Raw genomic sequence first — 26,266 nt, 5'->3', positions numbered from 1 at the left:
CCATTTTCACCCAAGTTTAATCTCTCAATGCCTCCCTCATGTCTCCCCATTCTGGTTTCTCTCTTCACTACCTCTTCTGTCCCTACTTCTTTCCTCTCTATCCCTCACCAACTCGGTTGTAAGTCTCTCCAAGGTATCTTGTACATTGTTCATCACATTGGTCATTCTTTCAAATCTACTTGCTACAGCCCTTCTATACATGGTTTCACTCCTATTTCCCTCAACTTCAGTATACATGTCTAACTTATCACCTCCACCATCCCTAGCCCTACTAGTCTCTTCTAATTCCCTTATTTGAGACATTTTGTTCCTGCAATTCAAATCTGGTTAGCGTTAAATGGCTCACCCTCTCAAGTGTTTAGGCATTCAGAATTAGGCTTTTACCCTCTTTTGATCTCACACCCACCTGCCTTTTAACACTCAAGTGTCTTTGAACCAAATTCCACTTTTGAACCCAAATTTTTCTCAGGCAATACTCAAGCATGTTTTTGGAACAAAAAGAGATGAAGAAAACTTAAATGTGACACGAGAATAAAGAAAAGCTTGACACCAAATTGGAGTTCAAGAAGCAAAACACAAAATTAACTTAACACACACTCAGAGTTCACTTCTGTCAGAAAATTCTAGTGTTAGAATTTTAGTACCAAATTTTACCAACAACTTCCCCACATCATATTTAGATGTCACATCAAATTTCAACTCACTCTAAGTTGGTTTGCTATATGGCACAGAGTGACTAGCAGTCTAGTACTTGAAATTTGTTCTACCAGAAATGGGTGAATTTTAACTTGAAATTTGTTATGGAGACTTCCAATACACTGTATAGAGAGCCTGTAAAATTTCAGAACTTTTTAGGTGGGTTTGCTTTGTGAACTATTTAATGTTCTGTTTATAGTTAGATTTTGGTACCCTACCCAAACAATAGAATTTTAGTCTGAAATTTTATATGCTTTCCCCTTAATTATGGTCTAGATGATCTGGAAATTTTCATCAATTTCTGGGTTGGTTTGCTTAGGTTCCCAAAATTCTCTTTCAGGCTGCCTATTAGGTCAAATTTGGAACTTTAGTCCTTAGGTCCTCTATTTGTTCACCAAGGCAAAATTTTTAGACACACATTCAAATATCCAAATGTCCAATATTTGTCCCAGACACAAACTTTAATCTTTTAGTAATATTCAAGTTTAAAAACTCAAAGAGGCAAAATAGTTTTGAAAAAAAAAGGTGGTAAGCAGAATGAACACACTATCAAACAACAAGGAAGGTGTGACAAGCATACTTTGACCCTTAAAAACACTAAGAACCACAAGGAAGGACCTTGGTCAAAACAGACCTTGGCTGGAGTTCTTGGATCTTTGAGTTTTTTTTTTTTTTTAAAGAAGTTTTATAGAAGAAGCAAGAAAGAGAGCAATAATAAGAAAGTGGCAGGAACTAACACAACAAAAACTTCAAAGGACACAAGAACACAATGAAAAGAAGATGAAGAACATGAAAGAATGACACTTACTTGGTTGAAGGAGCCAAAAGCTCTAATACCACTCGATGCAGGCCTTGGCTGAATGTTATAAAGGAAAGCACCATTCATTCAGCCATTCAAGATGGATCGTCCTTCACCCAAGCACAAACACACTAGCACATACACAAACAACTCAACTTCTAACAAGATAGACAACACTTTAGAATAAAGAGGACTTTCATTAACCATGAAAAAAACAGAAAATACAAGATGTCAATGGCACTTGAAATACAATAGCAACCTGTGCTAGAGTTTCTCAAGTATAAGCCTAAGATATTACAAGTGACAACTTGTAATAAATCTAAGTTCTAGATGGAACTTAGCAAAGAACACAAACTCATAAGAGTTTCAGTTTGAGAGCTTGAAGCTTCTCTATAATGGAGAAAGAAAATACAATCTCAAAAATCTCTAGCAAAATGAGAGAGACTCCCCTTTTAGAGGTGAGTTTCTGCCAAGCATGGCTACTACCCAATGAACCATGCTTGGCTTGGATAATTCCCTTAGTCTTTCTATAAATGTTTAAATTACAATACCATAAAAACAAGCCCTCCCAAATCAGATCACAATCTTCTAAAAATGTTCTTTGTCTTGTAATCTGATTTGGTTAATTAGCTTTTACCAAAATTGCAAAAGAAGCCTCCCAAATCAAATCACAATCTCCAAAAAATGTTCTTTGTCTTGTAGTCTGATTTGGTTAATTAGCTTTTACCAAAAGTGTAAAAGAAGTGGACAATAACCAACACCAATAGCTCTTGCATATTGGGCAAAGCTGTATCTTCTAATGGTTGGTAAACTTGTAGAAGAAGAGGTCCCACATGCCACGTCACCTTCCACAAAAGCTTCCACATCCTCCTTAGTTGCCAGATCATTTGCCACATGGCATGCCACCTAAGCGATGCTCCAATGGGTCTCCCAAGCATTTGGCCATGCTTGTTCCTTCTTCTTCTCGTATGTGCAATGTCATTAAGTAAGTGGCGCATCCTTTAGGGCTTGGCGAGTCCTTGGCCGAATGATGTTCCTTCACTAGTGCTTGCAATGCCTTGGCCCGTGATCTTATGATAGCCCCCTTGAACATAGGTGCATCAATTAAGTCCTCCATGATGTCTTCATCATTGACACTTAAAAACTATGGTGATGCATGATCTTCTATGCCTTACACACCTACATGTGACATGCTAATACGTGTTATTTTATGCCTTACACACCTATCTTGTGTGCCCTAAACAAAGTCTAAAGGCTTACCAAAAACTAATTTGTTATTTGGAATTTTATCGATTCGTATTTAGGACCGTGGTCCTAAGCTGCCTATATATCCCCCTCATTTTCCTTGAAAATGAATCAAATTCATACGTAGTTTGACACTTGAAAACTATGGTGATGCATGATCTTCTATGCCTTACACACCTACAAGTGACATGTTAATATGTGTTCTTCTACACCTTACACAACTATGTCGTGCACCCTAAGGACTTACCAAAAACTAATATGTGATTTGGAATTTTGTGGATTCATATTTAGAGTTGGTTATGTATTAAGACGAAGTATTAAGGAACATCTTTATAGTCGGGTAAATTGGTTATGGGAAATTACTGGTGACAATTGTATCTTATGTGAATTGTTTGTGTTGTGAAAAAATCATGCGTTTGATTGCATTGCATATGTATGTATTGAATAAAATGAAATATGATAACTATTGGTTTACTCATTAAGCTTCCCAAAGCTTACCCCCTTCCTTTAACCCCAGGTACAGAGCAGCATAAATAGTAGGTGTCTACAGCAAAGCTAGTCAATTATAGAATTCTAGCAAAGTTTAATGTATGACTTGAGTTTTTCTTTATCAGTGGACATGTAATTGTAATGGTTAGATACTATGTTTGGTTTTAGTGTATTGTCAATATGTAATATGTAAGAACAAGAATAATATGTATGTTTACCTTAATCCGTAAGCACTCTTTTATGATCATGTATTAATGAACTATGCTTTAGCATTTATGAATGTTATGAAAAGGCTCAAAATCCTAAGCTATTTTAAATGAAATGTTTTATGCTATAATGAAAATGTTAAAGTATAGTTGCTTATAAGTTGCTTTAGGTATTGGTTTATAAGGAATAACTAAATGTTTTTACCAAGTTATAGGCTTGCTATGGGTTCTGACAGCCTTAAACTGACCCATTCCCTAGCGCTGGTAACAGCCGCCTAGTTGAGTCATTACAGCTACTACATAAAAAATCTATAATGATACAAGGCCTAATAAGTATCAAGGCAAGAAGAAATTCTCTAGAAAAAAGGAGAATATAATCTGCAATTATTGTAACACTAGTGGACATGTTAAGGAAAAATGCTTTAAGTTGCATGGTTACCCTATCTGGTTGAATGAACTTAAGTAGAAGAAGAATAAAGGAAAGGCAATTGTGGCCATTGTCAGTCAAACACCTAAGACACCTTTGGAGTATCAAATAAAAAGTGCACCTAGATCGAAGGAGTGGAGTTTTGGCTTATCAAGCATGATTCAACAACCTAACATGGTTCAAAAAGAACTCTTGAGGTACAAAAAAGGACAGAACCATACTGTAATTCTAGCATGCATGAGGTAGGTTATGTAACTGACTTTTTAGGTAACACTCTTACTTACTGCTCTAACAGTTCTAAAGGTAAAAGTGAGTTAAAATGGATAGTATACACGGAAGCTACATGACACGTGTAACAAATTAAAATTTTTCCATAAAATTAAAATTACAATACCATAAAAAGAGGCCCTCCCAAATCAGATCACAATCTTCTAAAAATGTTCTTTGTCTTGTAATCTGATTTGGTTAATTAGCTTTTACCAAAATTGCAAAAGAAGCCTCCCAAATCAAATCACAATCTCCAAAAAATGTTCTTTGTCTTGTAGTCTGATTTGGTTAATTAGCTTTTACCAAAAGTGTAAAAGAAGTGGACAATAACCAACACCAATAGCTCTTGCATATTGGGCAAAGCTGTATCTTCTAATGGTTGGTAAACTTGTAGAAGAAGAGGTCCCACATGCCACGTCACTTTCCACAAAAGCTTCCACATCCTCCTTAGTTGCCAGATCATTTGCCACATGGCATGCCACCTAAGCGATGCTCCAATGGGTCTCCCAAGCATTTGGCCATGCTTGTTCCTTCTTCTTCTCGTATGTGCAATGTCATTAAGCAAGTGGCGCATCCTTTAGGGCTTGGCGAGTCCTTGGCCGAATGATGTTCCTTCACTAGTGCTTGCAATGCCTTGGCCCGTGATCTTATGATAGCCCCCTTGAACATAGGTGCATCAATTAAGTCCTCCATGATGTCTTCATCATCGACACTTAAAAACTATGGTGATGCATGATCTTCTATGCCTTACACACCTACAGGTGACATGCTAATACGTGTTATTTTATGCCTTACACACCTATCTTGTGTGCCCTAAACAAAGTCTAAAGGCTTACCAAAAACTAATTTGTTATTTGGAATTTTATCGATTCGTATTTAGGACCGTGGTCCTAAGCTGCCTATATATCCCCCTCATTTTCCTTGAAAATGAATCAAATTCATACGTAGTTTGACACTTGAAAACTATGGTGATGCATGATCTTCTATGCCTTACACACCTACAAGTGACATGTTAATATGTGTTCTTCTACACCTTACACAACTATGTCGTGCACCCTAAGGACTTACCTAAAACTAATATGTGATTTGGAATTTTGTGGATTCATATTTAGAGTTGGTTATGTATTAAGACGAAGTATTAAGGAACATCTTTATAGTCGGGTAAATTGGTTATGGGAAATTACTGGTGACAATTGTATCTTATGTGAATTGTTTGTGTTGTGAAAAAATCATGCATTTGATTGCATTGCATATGTATGTATTGAATAAAATGAAATATGATAACTATTGGTTTACTCATTAAGCTTCCCAAAGCTTACCCCCTTCCTTTAACCCCAGGTACAGAGCAGCACAAATAGTAGGTGTCTACAGCAAAGCTAGTCAATTATAGAATTCTAGCAAAGTTTAATGTATGACTTGAGTTTTTCTTTATCAGTGGACATGTAATTGTAATGGTTAGATACTATGTTTGGTTTTAGTGGATTGTCAATATGTAATATGTAAGAACAAGAATAATATGTATGTTTACCTTAATCCGTAAGCACTCTTTTATGATCATGTATGAATGAACTATGCTTTAGCATTTATGAATGTTATGAAAAGGCTCAAAATCCTAAGCTATTTTAAATGAAATGTTTTATGCTATAATGAAAATGCTAAAGTATAGTTGCTTATAAGTTGCTTTAGGTATTGGTTTATAAGGAATAACTAAATGTTTTTACCAAGTTATAGGCTTGCTATGGGTTCTGACAGCCTTAAACTGACCCATTCCCTAGCGCTGGTAACAGCCGCCTAGTTGAGTCATTACAGCTACTACATAAAAAATCTATAATGATACAAGGCCTAATAAGTATCAAGGCAAGAAGAAATTCTCTAGAAAAAAGGAGAATATAATCTGCAATTATTGTAACACTAGTGGACATGTTAAGGAAAAATGCTTTAAGTTGCATGGTTACCCTATCTGGTTGAATGAACTTAAGTAGAAGAAGAATAAAGGAAAGGCAATTGTGGCCATTGTCAGTCAAACACCTAAGACACCTTTGGAGTATCAAATAAAAAGTGCACCTAGATCGAAGGAGTGGAGTTTGGGCTTATCAAGCATGATTCAGCAACCTAACATGGTTCAAAAAGAACTCTTGAGGTACAAAAAAGGACAGAACCATACTGTAATTCTAGCATGCATGAGGTAGGTTATGTAACTGACTTTTTAGGTAACACTCTTACTTACTGCTCTAACAGTTCTAAAGGTAAAAGTGAGTTAAAATGGATAGTATACACGGAAGCTACCTGACACGTGTAACAAATTAAAATTTTTCCATATTTTTACCAAACTTCATCAAAGTAATATGATTACTTTTCCTAATGGTACTACCAAATCTGTAACACATTGGAACTATATACCTCAAACCCGATTTCATTTTAACCAATGTCCTGTGTCTTCCTAGCTTTAAATACAACCAGTTATCTGTAAGTGTACTAACTAAAACTCCACTTATTACTATCTAATTTTTTCATTATAAATGTGTTTTGAAAGACCAAGTGAGTAAGGTAGTAGTGGCTATTGGAAGTTTGCATAGAGGCTTACACAAGTTAGATATTGCAACCATTAGTAATAATAAATTCCTAGCCTGCATACTACTATATATGTGCCATCTAATAAAGTTTCGTAGACCTCATCAAATGCAAATAGTTCCATATGGAACTCTAGGTTAGGACACCCTTCCTCTATCAAACTTTTTCACATTTCTAAATTACATGTAATGGCTACTAAAAATCATGTATGTGACACTTGTCATTTGGCAAAGCAACAAAGAATTGCTTTTCCTGAAGTACTACTCTAGCTATTTTTCATTTATTACATTTGACTTATGGGGCCCATACCCTTTATAAACTCTCACTAGTGCTTGATGTTTTTTAACTATTATAGATGACATTTTTAGGGCCACATGGACATTTCTTTTGCATGACAAAACAAGAGTTGATAGTACCTTAATTGACTTTGTTTCTATAGTCAAAACTCAATTCCAAAATGATGTCAAAGTTATTAGATTTGACAATGGTACAAAATTTTTAAATAGTTCATGCATCTCTTTTTTTAAAGATAAAGGTATTTTACATCACAAGACATGTCCCCACTCTCCTCAACAAAATAGGGTAGTAGAGAGAAAACACAAACACCTTCTTCAAGTGGCTAGGTCTATTATATTTCAGTCAAATCTTCCTAAGAAATTTTGGGCTAATCAATTCTCACAGCTACAAATATCATTAAAAAATTACCTACTATTAGGGGTGTACATGAAATCATCCAAATTGATGAAACTAAAATTGTACTAATCTGACCCAATTTTTATGGTTTTCATTTGAGTTATGTTGGTTATTGGTTAGAAATTATATAAATCGGTTTGGTTTCAGTTTTGAAAATTATCAAATGATACAAATCGAACCGATGCTTATTAAAGGCAATGAAGAAGGGGAACCATGAACACCTCTACTGTAAGTACATATTTTATATGGTGTATAAAGAAATTTGTAAAGATTTATTATCAAGAAGTCAAATTTGAAATTGAATGCATTAAATTGTATTTTTTTAATTAATAAATGGCAATAATTTTAATTATTCAATTTAATGTATGTATGAATAAGAGTTGAGTTACAAAAACCTTAAAATGTGTTACATAAATCCAAAGAATTTAAAAAAAATAAAAAATAACATAACTCAAATTATCAAATCAAATCCAACCCAAACCCAACCCATTTTATTGTAAAAACCGAAAGTATTGGTTTTGTAATTTGTTTTGTTAGTTTCAATTCTGACACTTTCCAAATTGACTTGGTTGGTTTGGCTTGCGTAAATACGTTGAACCCAACCAAACGGACCCATGTACAACCCTACCTACTATAGTTTTAAGTTGGAAATCTCCACATGAAATTTTGTTTGGCATTAAATCAGATTATAGTTCCTTAGGGGTCTTTGGGTGTCTTTGCTTTGCAACCAACATTTTACCACATAAAGAAAGTCTTGTAGCCATTTAGGTTTGGATGTAAGGTGTGCACTCTTCCTTAAATTGGGTTGTATACTAGTAAGTTGTGGAGAATGCTGTGGAAGAGAAAATTGAGAAATGGGAGGTGTTATCTGTAAAATATCTGACTGTGTTAGAATAGGAGAACTAGGCTGTGAATGAGGTAACTGTGCTAGAATGGGTGAAATGCTTGGGTCAAATGGAGTGTGTGGTTGAGACAAAACAGAAATAGGAGAATCACTAGAAGGTACTGTAGGTAATGGAAGTACTGAGTAATTAATAGCAATGACATTTGTCTTTTGGCAAGGAAAATGAGTTTCATAAAAAAAACTACAACTCTAGAAACACATATTTGGTTAGTAGAAAGATTATAAAATTTGTAAAGCCTTGTAGCAAGATGCATATCCAATGAAAATACATTTGAAAGCTCTTGGTGCATCCATCAGCATCTATTACTCATCCTCATACATATTCTACTAGCCACATCTTTCCAATTTATTTAACAATTGCAAAAACAATAAATTCTTACCTGTCATTCCTACATTTCTTTCACCCCGTAAATTTCATCCCTATTACATACAATTTATAGCAAACGTATCTACGATTATGGAAACAAAGAATTACCTGCAAGCTAAAGAGGACAACAATTGGGTGCAAGCCATGCGGAATTGAATGCCTTTGAATTGAATAGCACTTGGTATCTCACTAGGCTCCCTACAAGCAAAGAGGCTATAGCATCTAAATAATGGATTTATCAAATTAAATATAAAACTGACAAGTCCATTGACAAATATAAAGCAAGGTTTTGTCACCAAGGGCTTTAATTAGTTACCTAGAGTGGATAACCATTACATTTTTTCCCCAGTAGCCAAATTGGTGACTGTGCATCTTTTCTTTGTAATTGCTGCAGCTTTTCAGTGGCCTGTCCACCAGCTGGATATAAACAATGCCTATCTTCACGAACACATTGATGAGGACATTTGCATGCCTCCACCCTAAAGCTATGACAAAGCTCAACCTGGTGATGTATGTAAACTTGTTAAAAGCCTGTATGGATTAAAACAGGCAAGACGATAATGGAACAAAGAATTAACCAAACACTTACAGCTTTATGGTTTTTCTCAATCACCACATGACCAGTCTCTTCACCAAAGGCATTGATAATCATTTTCTGGCACTCATTGTGTATGTTGATGATATCTTGATTGTAGGTGCCATTAAAGCTAATATTACCCTGGTCAAATGGTACTTGGACAAACAATTCACTATCGAGGACCTTGGTTATGTCAAACACTTCTTGGGCATTAAGATTGCTCGTTCTCAGGAGGGGATGCACTTGAATCAACGAAAATAAGTTTTGGATATCTTACATGATGTGGGGTTTTTTGAAGCAAACCCTACGCTATTTCCTTTTCCCAAAGACTTTAGCTGTCAAATGACAAGGGCAATCTCTTTCCTGACCTAGATTGATACACCGGCTTGTTGGGTGATTACTTTACCTCAGTTTAACACACCCAGCCATCACTTATTCCACTCAAAATTAAGCCATTTTATGCAAAATCCCCACTTACCACACTGACAGGCAGCTCTCCATATTCTTCGTTATTTAAAGAGTTGCCCTGACAAAGGGGTTTTCTTCCCTACTTAAAATAACCTTAAATTGACAGCATTTCATGATGCAAATTGGGTTGCATGCCAATGTCACAAAAATCCTTGATTAGACATTGCATTTTTCTTGGCCCTTCTCTAATTTCGTGGAAAGCAAAGAAATACACGACTATAAGCCGATCATCCGCTAAAGCCGAATACCACAACATGGCTTCTCCTGTTTGTGAACTACAATGGATTAGCTACCTTTTACGCGAATTTCACCTTTCTCCTTCATTGCCCATATTTATCCACTATGACAACAAAGCAACACAACACATCACTGCAAATCTCATTTTTCAGGAGCGCATAAAGCACCTAGACATTGATTCTCACATGGTGTGTGATCAATCACAGAAGGGCTTTATTCAAACCATTCATGTCCCCTCTCGTCTTCAACTTGTATATCTGTTCACTAAACCTCTTGGTGCTAGTTTTCATTCGATGGGGGGGGGGGGGGGGGGGGTTTTTTTTGGTGTTGGGGTTGGTGGAAGAATACCTAGTCAAACAGTGTGCAGCACATAAGCTAAAACAATAGTAGCTAGAAAAGAAACAACATCAAAACGGTGTGCATGAAGCTTTAGTTAAATGGTGCGAGTTTGATAGTAAGAAGAAAAAGTCTTTCGGAGAAAGAGCCACGCAAGTCTAGCTAAGAAATAGTCTCTATTTAAGCTGCTTTGCTAGCAATCTATTGTAACTGCCAGTGAACGCTTGTGCAATAGCTTATTTGGTATCATTCAATAGTTTCTAGATTAGTGTAGACTGCAAGCTTTTAGAATAGTGTAGATGATGCCAAATCTCCTATCCCTCATGTATACATGGCCATTTTCTAATCAATGAAATTCACTTCTTTTCTCTCAATTTAGCCTTCTTATTATTTTTGTTAACTAAATGATAATTTTATATAAAAAAAATTAAATAATTTTAATAATTATTGATAAATAATAATTTTATTTATAAGATATAAATATAATATTATATAATTTCAAAACTTTTAGCATTTTATATTATTATAAAGTAGAATTTGATGTGTTTTCAATATAAATATTTTTTTTATTAATTATATTTGATGGTGGAATGTCATCAAAAGTAAATCAAGAGCCAGCACTTGGTGTTGTGAACTGTTGAGCATTTAGAAGAGCAAAGGAAAGTTCTTCAACATCTTCATCAATGGAATACTTGAGGATCATTAACAGGTTTCGTAGTGATTCCTCATTTTATAGCTTATTTTAACTAAGTTAATCGAAAAACTGAAATTTTCTTAAAAAAATTATAATAAAAAAAAAGTGAATTAGATTGCTCAATCGCATCGGAAAAAATTTTACCATAACTAAATTTTTTTAAAAAAGATTGGATGAATTTCTTTCAAAATCATTTCTTAACAATATCGCAAGTGAAAAAAATTCAAGTTCTTAAATTATTTGTTTAATCATAGTGTGTGTTTGTGTGTATATATATATATATATATATATATATATATATATATATATATATATATCACTAAAATATTTTCAGTAACGTATGAACAATTTAAAATTAATTTCAATAGGATAAATTCAACAGATCCTTTAAATCGGGCCAAACTTACCTCTAAGGATTAGCTAAATATTACAAATGTTATTTTCTGTCCATAAAAATGTTCATGGAAAACAGTTTGCTCTTAAGCTGTATCCAGAACCCCAGGTGGCTTTAACTTTCCGGAGACCATGCAGGTCCGGAAAAACAGAGGCGAAATTTTACAATGTTTAGTCTTATAATGTACGTCTGAAACCAATCGTACCACAATTTACTGCAATATAGACCAATGATAAGTCATAAACATACATTTACATTGTAAAAATAATAATAATAATAATAATAATAATAATAATTTAAAAAAAAAAAAGGAATGGATTTAACCATCAGCACTGGTGCATCGATAACTGGCAAGACAATTTATGTACAGATCCTTACCCATCATCACTCACTTTCATAGTCGTCTTCATCTCCAAAAGTGAAAACAGAAGCATCCGCAGCCATCGCTTTGAACTCACTCTCTGAGTTGTTAACCCCAAGGCCTGAGACAGCTCCACCAACAACAGCACTTTTTGGTTCAGTAGTAGCATGCACCTGTTGCGAACCTGTGTTACCAAGAGAAAATTGCTCGGTAGCATGTGTTAAACGTGCAACTTGATCAGTTTTAGTTTCAGAACTAGTCGTGCTAGTGGTAACAGTTCCTCCCTCTGCTTCACTATCTGAAAACACTTCATCTTTATCATTACATCCCCGGTCTTTATTTTGACTTGGAGCAGCTGCAGTAGCACTTGCATCAACTGGAACTGGAGCAGCACTTGAACCTTCATTTGACTTCTTAGGAGCTGTTTCACTGTTTGGCCCTGTTTGAGCAGGGCCATTATAATCTACTAGCACAACCTCAACCTGGAATCCTGGGGAAGGCAGTTTCCTCTGCACAAATCCATCCAGATTTTAATGGCAGGTTGTAAACATCAAGAAAAAGTACTTGAGACAGTAATATTGACAAAGGAACAGCCCCTTTCACTACAATTAAAGAATATAAGAGTGTGCTGTGCAGAGAGATAATAACAATGGAAATCATTACTGCATTATCAATTGTACTATATTTATTAGGGCTGAGCAGAATTCGGTTCAAACCAAAAAATCGAATCGAACCGAGTCAATTTGATTCAATCGGTTCGGTTTTAAAATTTAATCGGTTCGGTTCGATTTTAATTTATAAAAATTTCTATTATTTCGGTTCGATTCGATTTTGAAGAGAAAAAAATCAGTTAAACCGAACCGAACCGAATAGTGATTTATATAGTCAAATCGAATCGAATCGATTTTTGAATTAATTTATTTTTATGAAAAATTTGTGAATTATATTTAATTTTATATATATTAATTGTTTAATTTCATTGATTAATGGTTGTTAGGTTCAAACCAAAGTTAAAATTAGACCAAATAACTTGAAAATCAAGTCTAAATTAAAAAATCAATCAAAAATCAAACCGATCGGTTTAAACCAAACCGAAATAAAGCAGTTCGGTTCGATTCGGTTTTTAACCAATTTCGGTTCGGTTCGGTTCGATTTCTAAAATTGACGGTTTGATTTTTATAATTTAATTCGGTTCGGTTCGGTTTGAACCGATTGCTCACCCCTAATATTTATTACCTTGTCGAACCCATCGATATCATTGGTGCTCAAAATCTTTCTGTTTTCCATCATTGTTGTGTTTAACCAACTGAATTTACAAATAAAGCAATCAGTAATGCAACTTGTTTTCAACTGGTGAAATCTAATAGGATATCTGTTTAATGGAAATCAGACAAGAATACTAACAAGTAAAAATCTCCTTGGCGGTCATGAAAATGGACTTTAAAGTCTCCAACAACTTCTGCTAGACCAGGTTCCCCTGGCAAAGCAAAGACCATGACCCCTTTCTTTGGTGCACTAAACCAGTATTCTTCTGGCTGCAGAAAGAAAGACAAAACAGAGTTCAAAACCAAAATTAAGTCAAAACCAGGAGTCAAAATAAGCTTTAATGTAGTCTTGGCATGACATCTACAAATGCTCAAGAAGAGTAGAAGACCTACAGACAAATCCTTGGTTCTGGGATGCTTTTTTGTGGAGAAAAGAACACCTGTTGACAAGGAAAGCATCAAAGGACACCCAAGCTGTGAAATATACAAATTATATATGCATTCATGCCACAGTACTGTAAATAGGCTTTAACTAGTGGTTTTGTTCTACATTTTCCTCTTCCTATTATTCTCTTGGTAGTTGGTATACTTTTTTATTTGTGCACGAGTAGTTGCATGGCTGAGGCTCCATCAATTTGATGTGCTTCAACAAACTAGTGGCCATTACTTAAAAAGGCTCTATGCTCAAGTCTACGAAAGCAGTTGTCTACATAATGATAAAGAGAGGCATCGCTTCACTCTCTCTTTTGGATTTCAGTGTCATCCATATTGTCAGAGAACAATCCTTATATTATAATTAAATGACTATTGACAAAATGAATAAACCTCTCACTCACAAGCACTACTCTTGGAGCAGACGTGGCACAGGAAATGCATAACCCACAAAATTTTCAACATGCTCCAACAGAAAGATTATGACATCAACAGTGAAAACGATAGTACACATAAACACAGATAATGCCATCAAATAAACAGATAAAGCCAACAATAAATAGAACAAGAAAAAAATGAGTAACTTCAAGAATGATACATTTCTTTCTGCTTGTGATATGTTCAGGGGGAATGAGGCCTTATGGGAAATACTGACTACAGTTAAAAACTCAACTCAATTATAATAAAAAAAAATCTAAAAATATATAAATAAAAAAAAGGAAGAAGAAGAAGAAGAAGAAGAAGAAGAAGAAGAAGAAGATAAGAAAACATAGGAATTACTACCACACACCATTATAATCAGAGACGGTAATAGAGGGCCTGATCCAATAAGGGCATCGGTGAAGCCGAAATCCCCTAAGCATGCACCTGCATAAGATGTGATGTCTTAACGGAGAAGGAGAAGAAAAGAAGGGAGGTTAGGGAACAAGAGCTTGTATTAAACAATAAGCCAGAAGTATACCTACGCCCTGGTTGGTTTTCGCCATTGAAGTATGTTAAGATGCGTTCAAAGTATTTTACATATCTCTACAGAAAAGAACCAAAAAAATAAATAAATAAATAAAATCAGATAATATGTAAAGAAGCTCAGCAAAGAGATACAGTAAGCAAAATGCCCACTTCCAATAAAAATGGTAACAATTCACTCACAATTTGACTTGGCAGAACAAGCCCTTTTCCATCAAAACATCTCTTCTGGTTGTAGTAGTCAATGGACTCTTCAGCAGTAGGAAAGAACTAGAGAAAGATGGCAAATTATTCTACTATTTAAAGACTCAATGGTAAAAGAAAAGTGTAACCAGCTATTCCACCAAACTTGTCTTCATTCAAGAGCATAAAGGGAAAAAACAAGAGCACCTTTAAGTATAAAAGAAGGCTAGAAATCATCAGCCCTGTCCTTGCCATTCCAGCCTTACAGTGCACCACAACAACATTATCAATATCCTCCTTCAACCACGAGTACGCACTTTGACAAAATGATATTATCAGTTGAATTGGAGGACAATTGTGGTCATCAAATGGAAAACTAGCTACCTGATGAAAGAGTTTGATGCAACAATTATAAAAGCTACAACAGTGTTTATCTGAGCGTCCAGTTGAACAGAGTAACCATCTGAGTCAGATTAAGCTTATAAAATATCTTAATATCGAACAAAAATAAAAATGACGCCATACTCATAACAGAGTGAATAACATCAATATCATGTATCCAAAAAGTGCAAAGGAAGATAATTTCATCTCATGCATACAGAAAAAGAAGGAAAAACATAAAATGCTTCACAAGTTGCTAGAAAAATTTAGAAAGATGTTGAAATGCACGAAATCTCATTGAGCTATAAATAACCTTACGAACATTAAAACAATCAATCTAGAAAAGCTGCTATCAAACTTGCAGCTGCTTGTAAGGAAGTTATCAAGGATGTGTGAAAGCAACAGCTGAGAGATAATATCACCCATAGAGCTTCTTTTAACACGGTTAGCAATTACTTTATGTTTCTTGCATTGGTAAGATTTAAATTTTAGATATTGGATCTACCATAATCACTTTCATCATTAGCGTCCAACTATCAGCATTAAACCAAGGCCAAGCAAATAAAATCCACAACAATTATTACCATATGTTAATTTATTTAATATAGAGTATGAGTAAAGTTCATTTGCATGCACTTTCTAGTGCCTGAAACAAAAATATCTGGTGGTTGTTGAAGACGCCCTACCATCTAATCCCATTGCCATCATTCTTGAATCAAATATTTTCTAGCAAAAAGATTTCCAAAGCCTTGGTAATGAATGTAACACTGCAATTCTATTAACATTGACTATAAAGTACAGGAACTGCTTAAGCAGTCCTGCACAAACCTTCCATTTTAGGGCATAATGGATTCATTTTGATGCAGCTTCAGATAATCATAGCTAATTAACATCACAGCCAGTATGCGCAAGATCCTAGTAATCTTGCTGATCTAATTTCATTTATCTTTCCCATTACAGATTAATTACCATGCTTTCAATGCTTATCAAATGCACTGAATCTTGAATTCTATGGAAACACAATAATTTTACAAATAAGGAAATCCAGGTCTTATTGCCTTTTTCTTAGCAGTACCCTCGACAAGAATGATTCCTTCATACAGTAGTTGGGATCACTAGATTTTTTTTTTTTTTTTTTTGACAAAAGGGATCACTGGATTCAGTTTGACTTTTTCTGTCAATTTATAAGCAGTATTGCCAATCAAACAAATAAAAAAATCTTAATCTTTTAGTTTAATTAACATAAATCTGATCTAAAACTTAATGAAAGACAACGATGATAATCCAGTGCAATGAAGTTCAGACTTTCTCCTAGATAACGTCAGGATTATAAGTACTAATCCCAATAAAGCTAAGTAACAAATACAACACACCTTTCCTTCAAACAACGATGCATCATACAGCCTCTCAGAACAAAGATTGTACACTTTGTACTTGCCCTGTTTAAGAAAGGACATAAAGTTAATATAATGCAAAATTCCACCAAATGGATATTAAAAAAAAAAAAAATTATAACTGCATCAGGAATAAAGAAGCACACTTCAGGACCAAAAGACCACACTTTTAGTACCAAAACCAAGTCTTCAGTCTTCACATGCATGAATCAACACTTGAGAAGACTTAATGTAAAATAAGCTAAAATTAGAAAAAGGTTCATAATGGCAACATTTGGTACAATAACACAAGGACATATAACTATATTATAGATGGAAACATTTTAGAAAGAGGACTCATGAATACAACTAGGACAATAGAACATTAAGTTAACCAGAACTAATTCCCAATTAATAGATATGATCAAAATTGAAGTTCATAAGGCATATAGCGCACTTGGAACACCAAATAAGACACTCACACAGAGAGGTATCATAAGCAAATTTCACATATGAAAATATATGTGATTACTATAATCCATCATTGTCTTCCACAGTTAAGCAGAAACGGAGATCAGTCATTTCCAAGGCGCAAATTTCGCCAAAATAGTAAAAAAATGGTACCAAATAAAGTTTAAAATATCATTTCACAATAATTAGGGAATCAAATTGATGTAGAACCAATAGGAACAAAGGGATCAAAAACAAATTCACAAATTTTTTTGTCAACAATAATACATGATAAAATCTCTCACTAATAAAATACCGAGACAGATGTATTTATAGTTTATTAACTAGTCCTATTAGTAACTAATTAGGAATACTAAACCAAAATAAATTAGGAATACTACACAAACTCAAACTAGGAAATAGTATACCTAAAATTCCCAAATAATAATAATAGATTTCATAAATAATAAAACTCTAAACTTCCTAATTTTACAATGAAAAATTAAATCAACATAATTCCTAAATTGAATCCTTGACATCCTTGATTGCATCGCAAATATTTCATAGTCTACCACGTACAAGCATTTGAGGTCAAACAAAGAAAATGGAGGCCATAAGAAAGTTGAAGAAAAGACTAGACATAAGTATGAACCTTGTGATGAGTTTCAAAAAACTTAATCACTTCTTCCATGTGGTTTCGATACAATCCCTGCACCATATAGCTTGATAGTTGAATTACAGGAAATACCATTGATTAGGCAAATTAAAAGTAAATCATAGGGCAGATTAACCAGCTGACCTCAACATATCCAAAAAAACCAGAGCTCATATCACCAGCAGGAAATCCCATGGCAATTATATTCTCTGTTATATATGTCATATCCAAATCAAAACCTCCTTCCTGATGAGAAGTAATGTTCATCAATTAGGAAAAGCGCATAAATGTACATAATTTGAAAAGAGATTATCATAAAATGAAAATAAATAAATAAATAAATATATATATATATATATATATATATATATATATATATATATATATATATATATATATGCATGCATGTGTGTGTGTGTGTGTGTGTGTGTGAAAATTATCTTTACCGTCGTGATCACGGATCACTTAAGACATTATCTAAGTAAGAAATTAGATTCAATGTACAAAATGTAATACAATCTCTAGACAAACAAATATCCATATCTTAGGGTACAAATCACATAGTTTGGTTAGGCCTATGCAAATGGTCAGTTCAGTTTAGGCCTATGCAAATGGTCGGTTCAGTTCCTGTGCATAAAATTTGAACATAAGAGTTTTAAATATTTAGAGGATCTCTTTCTAAAGCTGGGAAAGAGGCATTGAATAAAATTCCTTTGGCTATTTTGTGGATAACATGGAGAGAGCAAAAATTGAGAGCCTTTGAGAGTACAGAATCCACTCTAAAGGATATTACAAAGAGGTAGCCCTATACACTTCATTGTTGGTTGCCAAGAGAGTTTAGTTCAAAACAGTGCTTTTCTAATTTGGAGTTTTGGACTTTTAAACTCTTTATTTAAAAAAAAGGGAGTAAAAAAGGATTTTCAAAAGTTAACCCCTAGTGTACATGAGTGATACCTACTTCAATGCCTCTATTAATAAATACTGTTTACTTATTGAAAAAGACTATCAAGATGCTACTTCTTCCTCATCACTGTTACAAATATATTCCTACCTTTTCGGCTTTTCCTATTGAACAAATTTCAAGAGTAGCTGTAACACAGACATATTCTGCCATCATAATTGTTGAAGGAATACAACTATAAGAAAATGCAAAATCTAAAAACAATCATTACAAGAAGAAACGAAAAATAAACATGAAAGTGATCTGTCTTATTAATAAAAATTCAAAGAATTTTGAAGTAAACACGACCCCCACCTGGTATCTTCGCTTATTTTGGGAGACAGCATGCCTAGCCTTGACTTGTACTGCCTTTACTGCATTCTTAGATGTATCAACAAAGCCTTTAGTGATTGTTCCAATAAAACCAGGTTGGGAAGTTGTTGAAGTTCCTTCAGAACTATCATCAGCTGGAGGGGATTTTGGAGACATGCGCAGTCCAAAACCACCAGTAAAACGAGCAAAACTTGATTTTCCAGAATTTCCAGTTGGTGACTCATCTTGTGAGGAAGACGATGGCTGGGGAATTTTCAAACTTTTTGCCCATGAAGCTATGCCAGCTGCAGATAACTTAGAAGGTGCATCACGTGGGGAATTATCTGTTCCAGGATCTGTGGCAGTAGGAGGTTGTACATTGGGAGCTTTAACAGATGGAGTTGATAAATCAACAGATCCAGAATCCATTCTTCTGACACAAATATCTCGATGATTACTGAAAAACAATATTCAAGAAGCATTCAAGAAAATGCCATTTAAGCAATCACTACAGTGAACTATAAAATACGACAGAAACCCAAAATTAATGAGAATTTGTAATTTAAAAATATAAATAATACAAACAAGAAACAAAAACAAATAAATATAGGAATAATTAGAGACCATACAGGTTCCAATGTCCAAAGCAAGTGTAACATTAGTTAAGACAAAAATGCAAAAAGAATATAGAGCCAACATGTTTTTTTTGGCATTCACTTTTTCCAACCACTAGCCACAAGAGGAATCTGAAAAGGAGGAGGCAACTCTGAAGGCTGACAGAAAAATTTCACCATCATGCACTTCTAATTCATTTGTGCATAGAACCACTAGAAAAAAGAAGCAACTCTGAAGGCTGACACATGAATTGCACCATCTTGCACTTCTTATTCATTTTGCATAGATAAGAACAATTCCCTTAATTTTACTAGAAGCTTCTCACAGACTTTAAGATCCGAAACAGAAGAAGAAATATTCGACCAGGAAAATTAAAATAAACATGTTCATCCCATAAATCAGTACACAAATCCTTAGAATTGTATTTTTCAAGGGTAATATTATACATACAACACCCATTTTCAATGGAATGCTATAAGAATTTTATCCATCACCAGTGCTGATAAGAAATATGATACAGACACACACAGACACACACACACACACACACACACACACTAAGATGCTACATAAGAGCTATAATTACAGAGAAAAGTGTGAAAGTACACATTGTAGCATTACCATTCTTGGAATCGAAGAAAATGATAACAAGAAATGACTATTGGCAGACGGATTTAGCTGTTTCCATTACAATTAGACTAATAAAACTCAAATCAACCCAATGCAAAGCCAACTACTTGATTCATTGGATAAAACTATTTGTTGCTGTAAATAACAAGATAAACATAGCAATAGAAGTACTTACAGCACTCAGTAAACTAAAACTCGATTGCATAAAAATAAAATAAAATATAGCGGTCAAAAATTACCCAAATTCCACATGAATCCATTGAAGAAAAATTAAGATTTAAATTCAAAAGCAGCAAAGCAGAGGAAAAAGTGACGAATTAAATACAGCAATTTGATATTTGTGGCAATGATCTTACCTCACAGAGACTACAAGCGGAGCAAAAGCCACCAGTTGAGTGAAGCTGAATTAGCCAATTAGGGTTCACAGAGAGAAAAAGAGAGAGACAGATAGTCAATTATTGTAATTATCAGTTGCAGAGGCGTTGGTGTTCGTGTCATTTCAGGTCCTCTCCTCTGTTCGGTCAACGCATCAGTAGACAGAGTAATCGCGATGGATGAATAGGATTCATTTTAAGAATTTCAATCGAACGGTTGGGAAGGATTGGGAGATATCCATGCGTTTGTTTCAATATGCATTATTTTTGTTTTAGAATAATCCATATGCTTTATTGGGATGGCAATATTAAATACAATAATAATAATAATAATAATTTTCTTATTAAATTAATTTTCATTTCTCTAATCTTCTACTTAAAAAAGTAAAAATAATAATTTTTTTATAACACTTTAAGGTATATTAATTAATGCGGAATAAGAATTGAAATCAAATCAATTTAAATTAATATTTTTATATATTCTATTTTCACTACAAAAATTAACGATTTTATCAGTAATATTTTAAATTTAATATTAGAATAAAATTTTATAAATTTTTATTGAAAATAAAATCTTATAAATTTTTATTGAAAATGAAATTTTAAATTCACAATTATTTAAATACAAATATATTAAAATATAATTTTTTATGTTTTTATTATTTTCTAATATAAATTATTTATATATAATATCAATTTAATATTTTATGATAATAAAAGCAATAGTTAGTATAGTTCTCGTAATATTTAAAAAAAATAAATAAATTATCTCACTCATTTGTCATAAAAATAATAAATTTCATATTTTTAAATCTCTATTTATAATTTACATTAGCCATCTTCAGAGATGTTGGATGAGCTTTTTTTTTTCTTTAATTTAATTTTTTAACTGCACAAAATGAAGCTATATTTTATAAAGTAGAAAAGGTATATTTGACATAGCCAATGAATTAGATGTAATCATAACTTTTTATAATTATTTAATGTATTTAAATGAATATTTTATATTACTTTTTAATTTAAATATTTTATTATTTGCAGTAACACACAAAATTATTTATGAACAAATTATACATATCTTAATCTTTTAAGTTTTTTTTTTATTTAATTGTAATTGAGATTTAAACCCAAAACTTTATAATTATTGAAATAATTTCTATATCAATAAATAAGATTGTGCTCAGCAATAATTTTTAAAGTAACTTGCATTAGTATAGTATTTTGGCAAAGTGTTTATGACAGTGTTTAGATATTAAAAAAATAGTTTATAAACATTACTCTAATTTTTAGAAATTAAGAGAGTGTTTTAACTACGATAAAAAAATATGACTCAGTTATTTTATATTTAATAATTATTTTTATGAAATACTTTTACTTTATCAACTAATAATTAATATCTAATGATTAATAAAATATCTATCAACTTTTTAATATTGCCGAACATACTCTAAATCTCATTGTTGGTATAAATTTTACTAAACTAATTTTGCTGAAACTCTTCTAGTAAGCTAATTTTTAATGTGGTTGAAACTCCTCTAAGAAACCTACAATAATAAATAATTTTAATTTTAAATAAAAAAATTTTCCCGTTGAGACCTATTTTTCTCATTAACAAAAGGACAAGTTTTATTGTTTGATGCTTGTCGATTGGCCTATAAATATCGCTTCAAATTTTAGCAGTTCAACTTCAAAGCCATGTAATAGTTCACCCCCAAAAAGCAATATCAACAGAGTACTCGTATCAAGGCCAACCAATCAAAGCCATGTAATAAACCAGCAAATCCAACAATTGTTATCGTCTGAATTGTGATTTATGTGGACACAGATATGTAATACATCAGCAACCATAAATGATGATAATCAACGGTTGGTGACTATACAAATTTAGGTGAAATGTATCCTTCTTAGCGTTTTTGTTATCTGCTTCAGCAGCAATGAATATTTACAGTAATCACCAAGAAACTGAAAAGCAATAAACATTCCTTAACGGTTTAAATAGGGTCTGATGCACATATTCTGTCTGTGCAATGAAAGAAGCTTTCTCTGTAACCTAAGCTCCTCTGCAGATGGCTAGGTCATCAAGCATGAAACGCTGCCCCATTGCACCTTCTTCACTTCAATGTCGCCCAGACCCTAATAGATCCTGCCGAAAGCCGTGTTACCACCATGGTGGGTTCTTTTTGCAGGATCTCGTCGCATTGCTTTTATGCTCAATGGATTCTCCTTGCTCTGTCATTATAAAGTATGTCAGCAAAGGAAGAGAGAGTAAGGAAACCTTGAGAAAATTACTGAATTTAAGGAAAAAGAATCTGTTCTATTTTACCATTCGGCAGGTTCCAGCTTCAAGGTCACAGATGGGATACTCATGAGGGCAGCAGCTGTAATGGTCATCACAGCAGGTTGCAGACTCCAGTGGGCAGCATCCCCATCCAAAGCAAAAGCCACTGTATTCATAAATACAGCAGCAAGTATTTCCCTCAGGACATGAGTAGTAATCATCGCATTCAGTTGGGGGCCTTACTGGAGGTGGAGGGTTAACTGGAGATGGAGGGGAGGGACCAGGTTTAGGGGGGTTAGCACCCTTCTTGGTGGGATATGAAGCTTCAATAGCAATCCCACACTTTCCGGTTGTTGTGCTAGCCACATTGCGCTCCAACTTGATATAACCTTTCTCTCCCCATTCAGGACCCCATGAATTCCTCACAATCCAGTAATCTACACCATTCTCTGTACCATATCCAACAGCAACCACACCATGGTCCAGCTGCGTTCCGCATCTTCCAGTAAAAACACCCTGAATGGAGAAAAGGAAATTTAAGAAAAGGCAAAAAGCAATGTCAATTTGCACAAAGATTTTGTTGTTTCTACATTTGACTTAAATTGATAAGTTTTCTAAAATCCAATGTCTGATTGAAACATAACTTATCCTTGTTAAACCTGGACAAAAGAGCATTTCATTAGGCAGTATAATTGAGTGATTACCGATTGGTAAAGCTGGAAAGCCCTGCCACCAGCTTCTATGGCAACGCTAACAGGTTGATGTGCTACAGCTTTCTTTAACGAATTCTCATCATTCTCAGGAACGTCTTCATATCCATCAATTGTGACGACCTTAGCATTTTTCTGCAAGATGCAAAATAAAATTGATTTGAAAGTCAAATAGGATTCAGAATACAGAATAAAGTTCAAATTTCTTCCAATCAACTTGAATAAAAGATCAAAGATAAAAGCATACCCTATTTGGATCACACAGATTATCAGTAGCCTTATAAGGGTAATCTTCTTCTGTATCAATTCCACCATTCTTGATAATAAATTCAAAGGCATAGTCCATGAGACCTCCATTGCATCCCTGGTTATAAGATGTGTCACAGTCTACTAACTCCTGTTCTGACAGAGAGATTAGATCACCAGTTACAATCTGGTTTATCCCTTCCACTGCACCAATAGTCGAGAAAGCCCAGCAACTCCCTTAATTCAAAAACAAGCAATCAACTTAGATTAGGCGTTAGCGAGACTCCATTGTCAAGTATAGCTAATACAAATGGAAATGCTAATTGCTTCATAACAAAATTCCTAAATCAATGCGTTGCTCAAACATCAAATCAAGCTGGAGCCTGTCATTTTCCTAAAGGCTTCCTTTATAAAAATCACTTACAAGAAAAGAACAACCATGCTTGATTTCTATTTCTTTTAAACCTTTCATTTCAAACATGAAAAATTGACAAAAGAAATCTATTGAACAACAAATTTACAGCTTTGTGCAGATTGCCAAAGCTATCTAACCTATTGATCCAATCCCCAATTTTGATTTTAATTGCAATAAAAAAAAAAAAGCAATTTGTACCATGCAGGGAAAATCCCCAAAAATTTATTCTTAGTAAATAATACTAATAATGAGAAAAAAAAATTATAGCAAACAGGCACATAACTATGACGATAGTTCCCAGGTCAGACAAGTCCCTGTAATGAAACTAATAAGAACATCATTGAAAAAAAAAAAAATGATTCCTGGTCCCACGGTGTAATCCAAAACCAAAACACATAAAAACTAGAGACTTACCACACTGGCCTTGATCCTTGACAGGGACAACAGCTCCTTTCTCTCTCCAGTCAACCTTCTCCGGCAAATCATCTCCTTTATTGAACAAATACCTCTGACTCCTGCCCGCACCCAATCTATTCTTCCTCTCCATCCTCGTACCCAAGAACCTCGCCCGGTACTCCTCGTTGGTCAGATCGGCAAACTGGTTCAAACCAACCTTGTAAGTCCGGTTCACAGAGTTATGTTCGTCGATGAATCTAAGATTGTCCTTGAAGATCTCAAACCGCTTCTCCTTCTCTCCCAAAGCATTGTAGGCTTTGCCATGCTTCATCAGCCACATCTCGTACATCCTTCGAATTTGAGCATCGGTTCTTTCTGGTTGTGGGTTTTGTCCATGCCCGATATTGTAATCAATAATGGACATGTCCAAGGCGAGGGAGATTGAAAACAACGAAAGCAGGACGAACAAGGTGAGAGATCTCCCATGAGGATCCATGGCTGGGGAATGGTTGGTGATACGGGTGAATTTGCGATGTGGGTATTCGAGTGTATATATAGAAGGTTGCGTAGCCGTATATATAGATATGTACGTATAAGGAGAAGCAAGAGAGCAGAGGCTGAAGAGCAGAAGAATCAGTTACCGAGATGGGATTGGTAGAAAAGGAGAAAAGGCAAAAGGACGAAGCTGCGTTGAAATAGGAGATGTATCTTGTCACGCAAGTTCATGAAGTTGGGTGTTGGCCCAGCTAAATTTGGAACTGCGTGAGCGGCCATCCCTCCTATTTGACCAAATTTTAGATTTTTTTTTTCAAAAATAACCTTTTTTCCACACCATGTTTGGTAATGGATTTTTAGATCGGAGAAAAGGCAAATAACGAGAATTGTAACTGAAGTGTTTGGATTAGAGATTTAAAATAGCTTATTGGGATTTTATACCCAATAATTATTCTAAACTCATTTTGTAAAAGTATTGAACAGTTGATATCCTGTTGATATACTCTTAAATTATTACAGTTAAAAAAGTTATAAAATTCAAAATTATTCTTAATAAATAGTTCATAATAGCTATCAATTAAAAGAAACAAATATTAACTAATAAAAATAACTATTAATAAATTAAATATTTTCTAATATAGAAAATATTTAAATATTATAATATTAGATATGTGTTAAAAAATAACGAGATTTTAACAAAAATTAAATTTTAACAAAATCTTTACTAATGAGATTTATTTACTAACAGTTTACTTAAATGTTATAATTTTAATTAAAAAATATATTATTAAGGTTCTGTTTAAAATTTATATTTTTAATTTATAATTTATTTTTAATAAATAAATTTATATTATATAATAATAAATTAAAATAAAAAATAGTAAAAAAATCATGCAGAAAAATTTGTTCCGTCCTGCTCTATGGTGAAGAAGTTCTCGCTCCAATTTTCTGTAAGACAGAGATGAGGGATCAATCCTATTCAATCTTATTCCCACCTCATTGCCATTACTCATGAAAAGTTTTTCTATGCGAATATTTTTATTTATAAATAAAATAAGTAATTATAAAAGTAAAAAACAACTGGGTTAACTTATTAAAAATTTAATCAAAATATTCAGTGAAAAGCATATATATATATATATTTGTAAATGGGAGAAGGGAATCGGGCCATATATGTCTTTTGGGAGCGAAACCTCCCAAGGACAAATCCGTGAGGCCCAGTCGTTACAATTGGTATCAGCCGACTCAGTGGGTGCGAGGGTGGGTTGTAACGATCGTGGGGCGATACACATGCGCCGCAGTGCCGCCCGTCCCACATCGGAAATGGGAGAAGGGAATCGGGCCATATATGTCTTTTGGGAGCGAAACCTCCAGGACAATCCGTGAGGCCCAGTTACATATATATATATATATATATAT

General features: G+C 33.9%; 2 protein-coding genes and 1 long non-coding RNA gene across 5 annotated transcripts; all 3 read right to left on the bottom strand.

The window, feature by feature from the left end:
* Positions 1–4,287: 4,287 nt before the first annotated feature.
* LOC110670098 (uncharacterized) lies at positions 4,288–10,256 on the bottom strand. 2 transcript variants are annotated; one of them, XR_002497823.2, is made up of 4 exons: positions 9,254–10,256; positions 8,981–9,166; positions 8,773–8,862; positions 4,288–4,884 (listed from the first exon to the last, which is right to left on the bottom strand). It is a non-coding gene; the product is annotated as an uncharacterized LOC110670098 (long non-coding RNA). The 2 variants fall into 2 exon arrangements; XR_002497819.2 differs by lacking the exon at positions 4,288–4,884 and having other exon boundaries at positions 8,599–8,862.
* Positions 10,257–11,310: 1,054 nt separating this feature from the next.
* On the bottom strand, positions 11,311–20,454 carry LOC110670096 (phosphatidylinositol 3,4,5-trisphosphate 3-phosphatase and protein-tyrosine-phosphatase PTEN2A). Of its 2 annotated transcripts, XM_058151497.1 has the most exons (14): positions 20,290–20,454; positions 18,692–19,145; positions 17,581–17,682; positions 17,434–17,490; positions 16,332–16,397; positions 14,785–14,961; positions 14,578–14,664; positions 14,390–14,454; positions 14,219–14,295; positions 13,390–13,436; positions 13,136–13,266; positions 12,968–13,037; positions 11,749–12,240; positions 11,311–11,584 (listed from the first exon to the last, which is right to left on the bottom strand). In XM_058151497.1, the coding sequence occupies exons 2-13, from the start codon at positions 19,115–19,117 to the stop codon at positions 11,755–11,757; spliced, it is 1,791 nt and encodes a 596-aa protein (XP_058007480.1). In that variant the 5' UTR covers positions 19,118–19,145; positions 20,290–20,454; the 3' UTR covers positions 11,311–11,584; positions 11,749–11,754. The 2 variants fall into 2 exon arrangements, with proteins under 2 accessions (XP_058007480.1, XP_021687729.2); XM_021832037.2 differs by lacking the exon at positions 11,311–11,584 and having other exon boundaries at positions 11,604–12,240.
* A 1,634-nt stretch (positions 20,455–22,088) lies between these two features.
* On the bottom strand, positions 22,089–25,019 carry LOC110670097 (cysteine proteinase mucunain). Its single transcript, XM_021832040.2, has 5 exons — positions 24,371–25,019; positions 23,543–23,778; positions 23,290–23,430; positions 22,631–23,101; positions 22,089–22,536 (listed from the first exon to the last, which is right to left on the bottom strand). The coding sequence occupies exons 1-5, from the start codon at positions 24,846–24,848 to the stop codon at positions 22,441–22,443; spliced, it is 1,422 nt and encodes a 473-aa protein (XP_021687732.1). The 5' UTR covers positions 24,849–25,019; the 3' UTR covers positions 22,089–22,440.
* Between the last annotated feature and the right edge of the window lie 1,247 nt (positions 25,020–26,266).

The sequence above is a fragment of the Hevea brasiliensis genome, chromosome 8 (assembly GCF_030052815.1).
Source record: "Hevea brasiliensis isolate MT/VB/25A 57/8 chromosome 8, ASM3005281v1, whole genome shotgun sequence".
Classification (NCBI taxonomy): domain Eukaryota; kingdom Viridiplantae; phylum Streptophyta; class Magnoliopsida; order Malpighiales; family Euphorbiaceae; genus Hevea; species Hevea brasiliensis.
Note: the sequence above shows the minus strand (reverse complement) of the source record. Positions and strands in the feature narration are given on the sequence as shown.

Excerpts from the sequence above, each read along its gene's own strand:
- LOC110670096 (XM_058151497.1), bottom strand. The coding sequence starts at position 19,117 with ATGGATTCTGGATCTGTTGATTTATCAACTCCATCTGTTAAAGCTCCC. Across the intron at positions 17,683-18,691 it reads AAAATAAGCGAAGATACCAG|GAAGGAGGTTTTGATTTGGA; the intron begins GTGGGGGTCGTG and ends ACTTCTCATCAG. Across the intron at positions 14,296-14,389 it reads GAAAACCAACCAGGGCGTAG|GTGCATGCTTAGGGGATTTC; the intron begins GTATACTTCTGG and ends CATCTTATGCAG.
- LOC110670097 (XM_021832040.2), bottom strand. The coding sequence starts at position 24,848 with ATGGATCCTCATGGGAGATCTCTCACCTTGTTCGTCCTGCTTTCGTTG. Across the intron at positions 23,431-23,542 it reads ATCTGTGTGATCCAAATAGG|AAAAATGCTAAGGTCGTCAC; the intron begins GTATGCTTTTAT and ends TGCATCTTGCAG. Across the intron at positions 23,102-23,289 it reads CTTTCCAGCTTTACCAATCG|GGTGTTTTTACTGGAAGATG; the intron begins GTAATCACTCAA and ends TTCTCCATTCAG.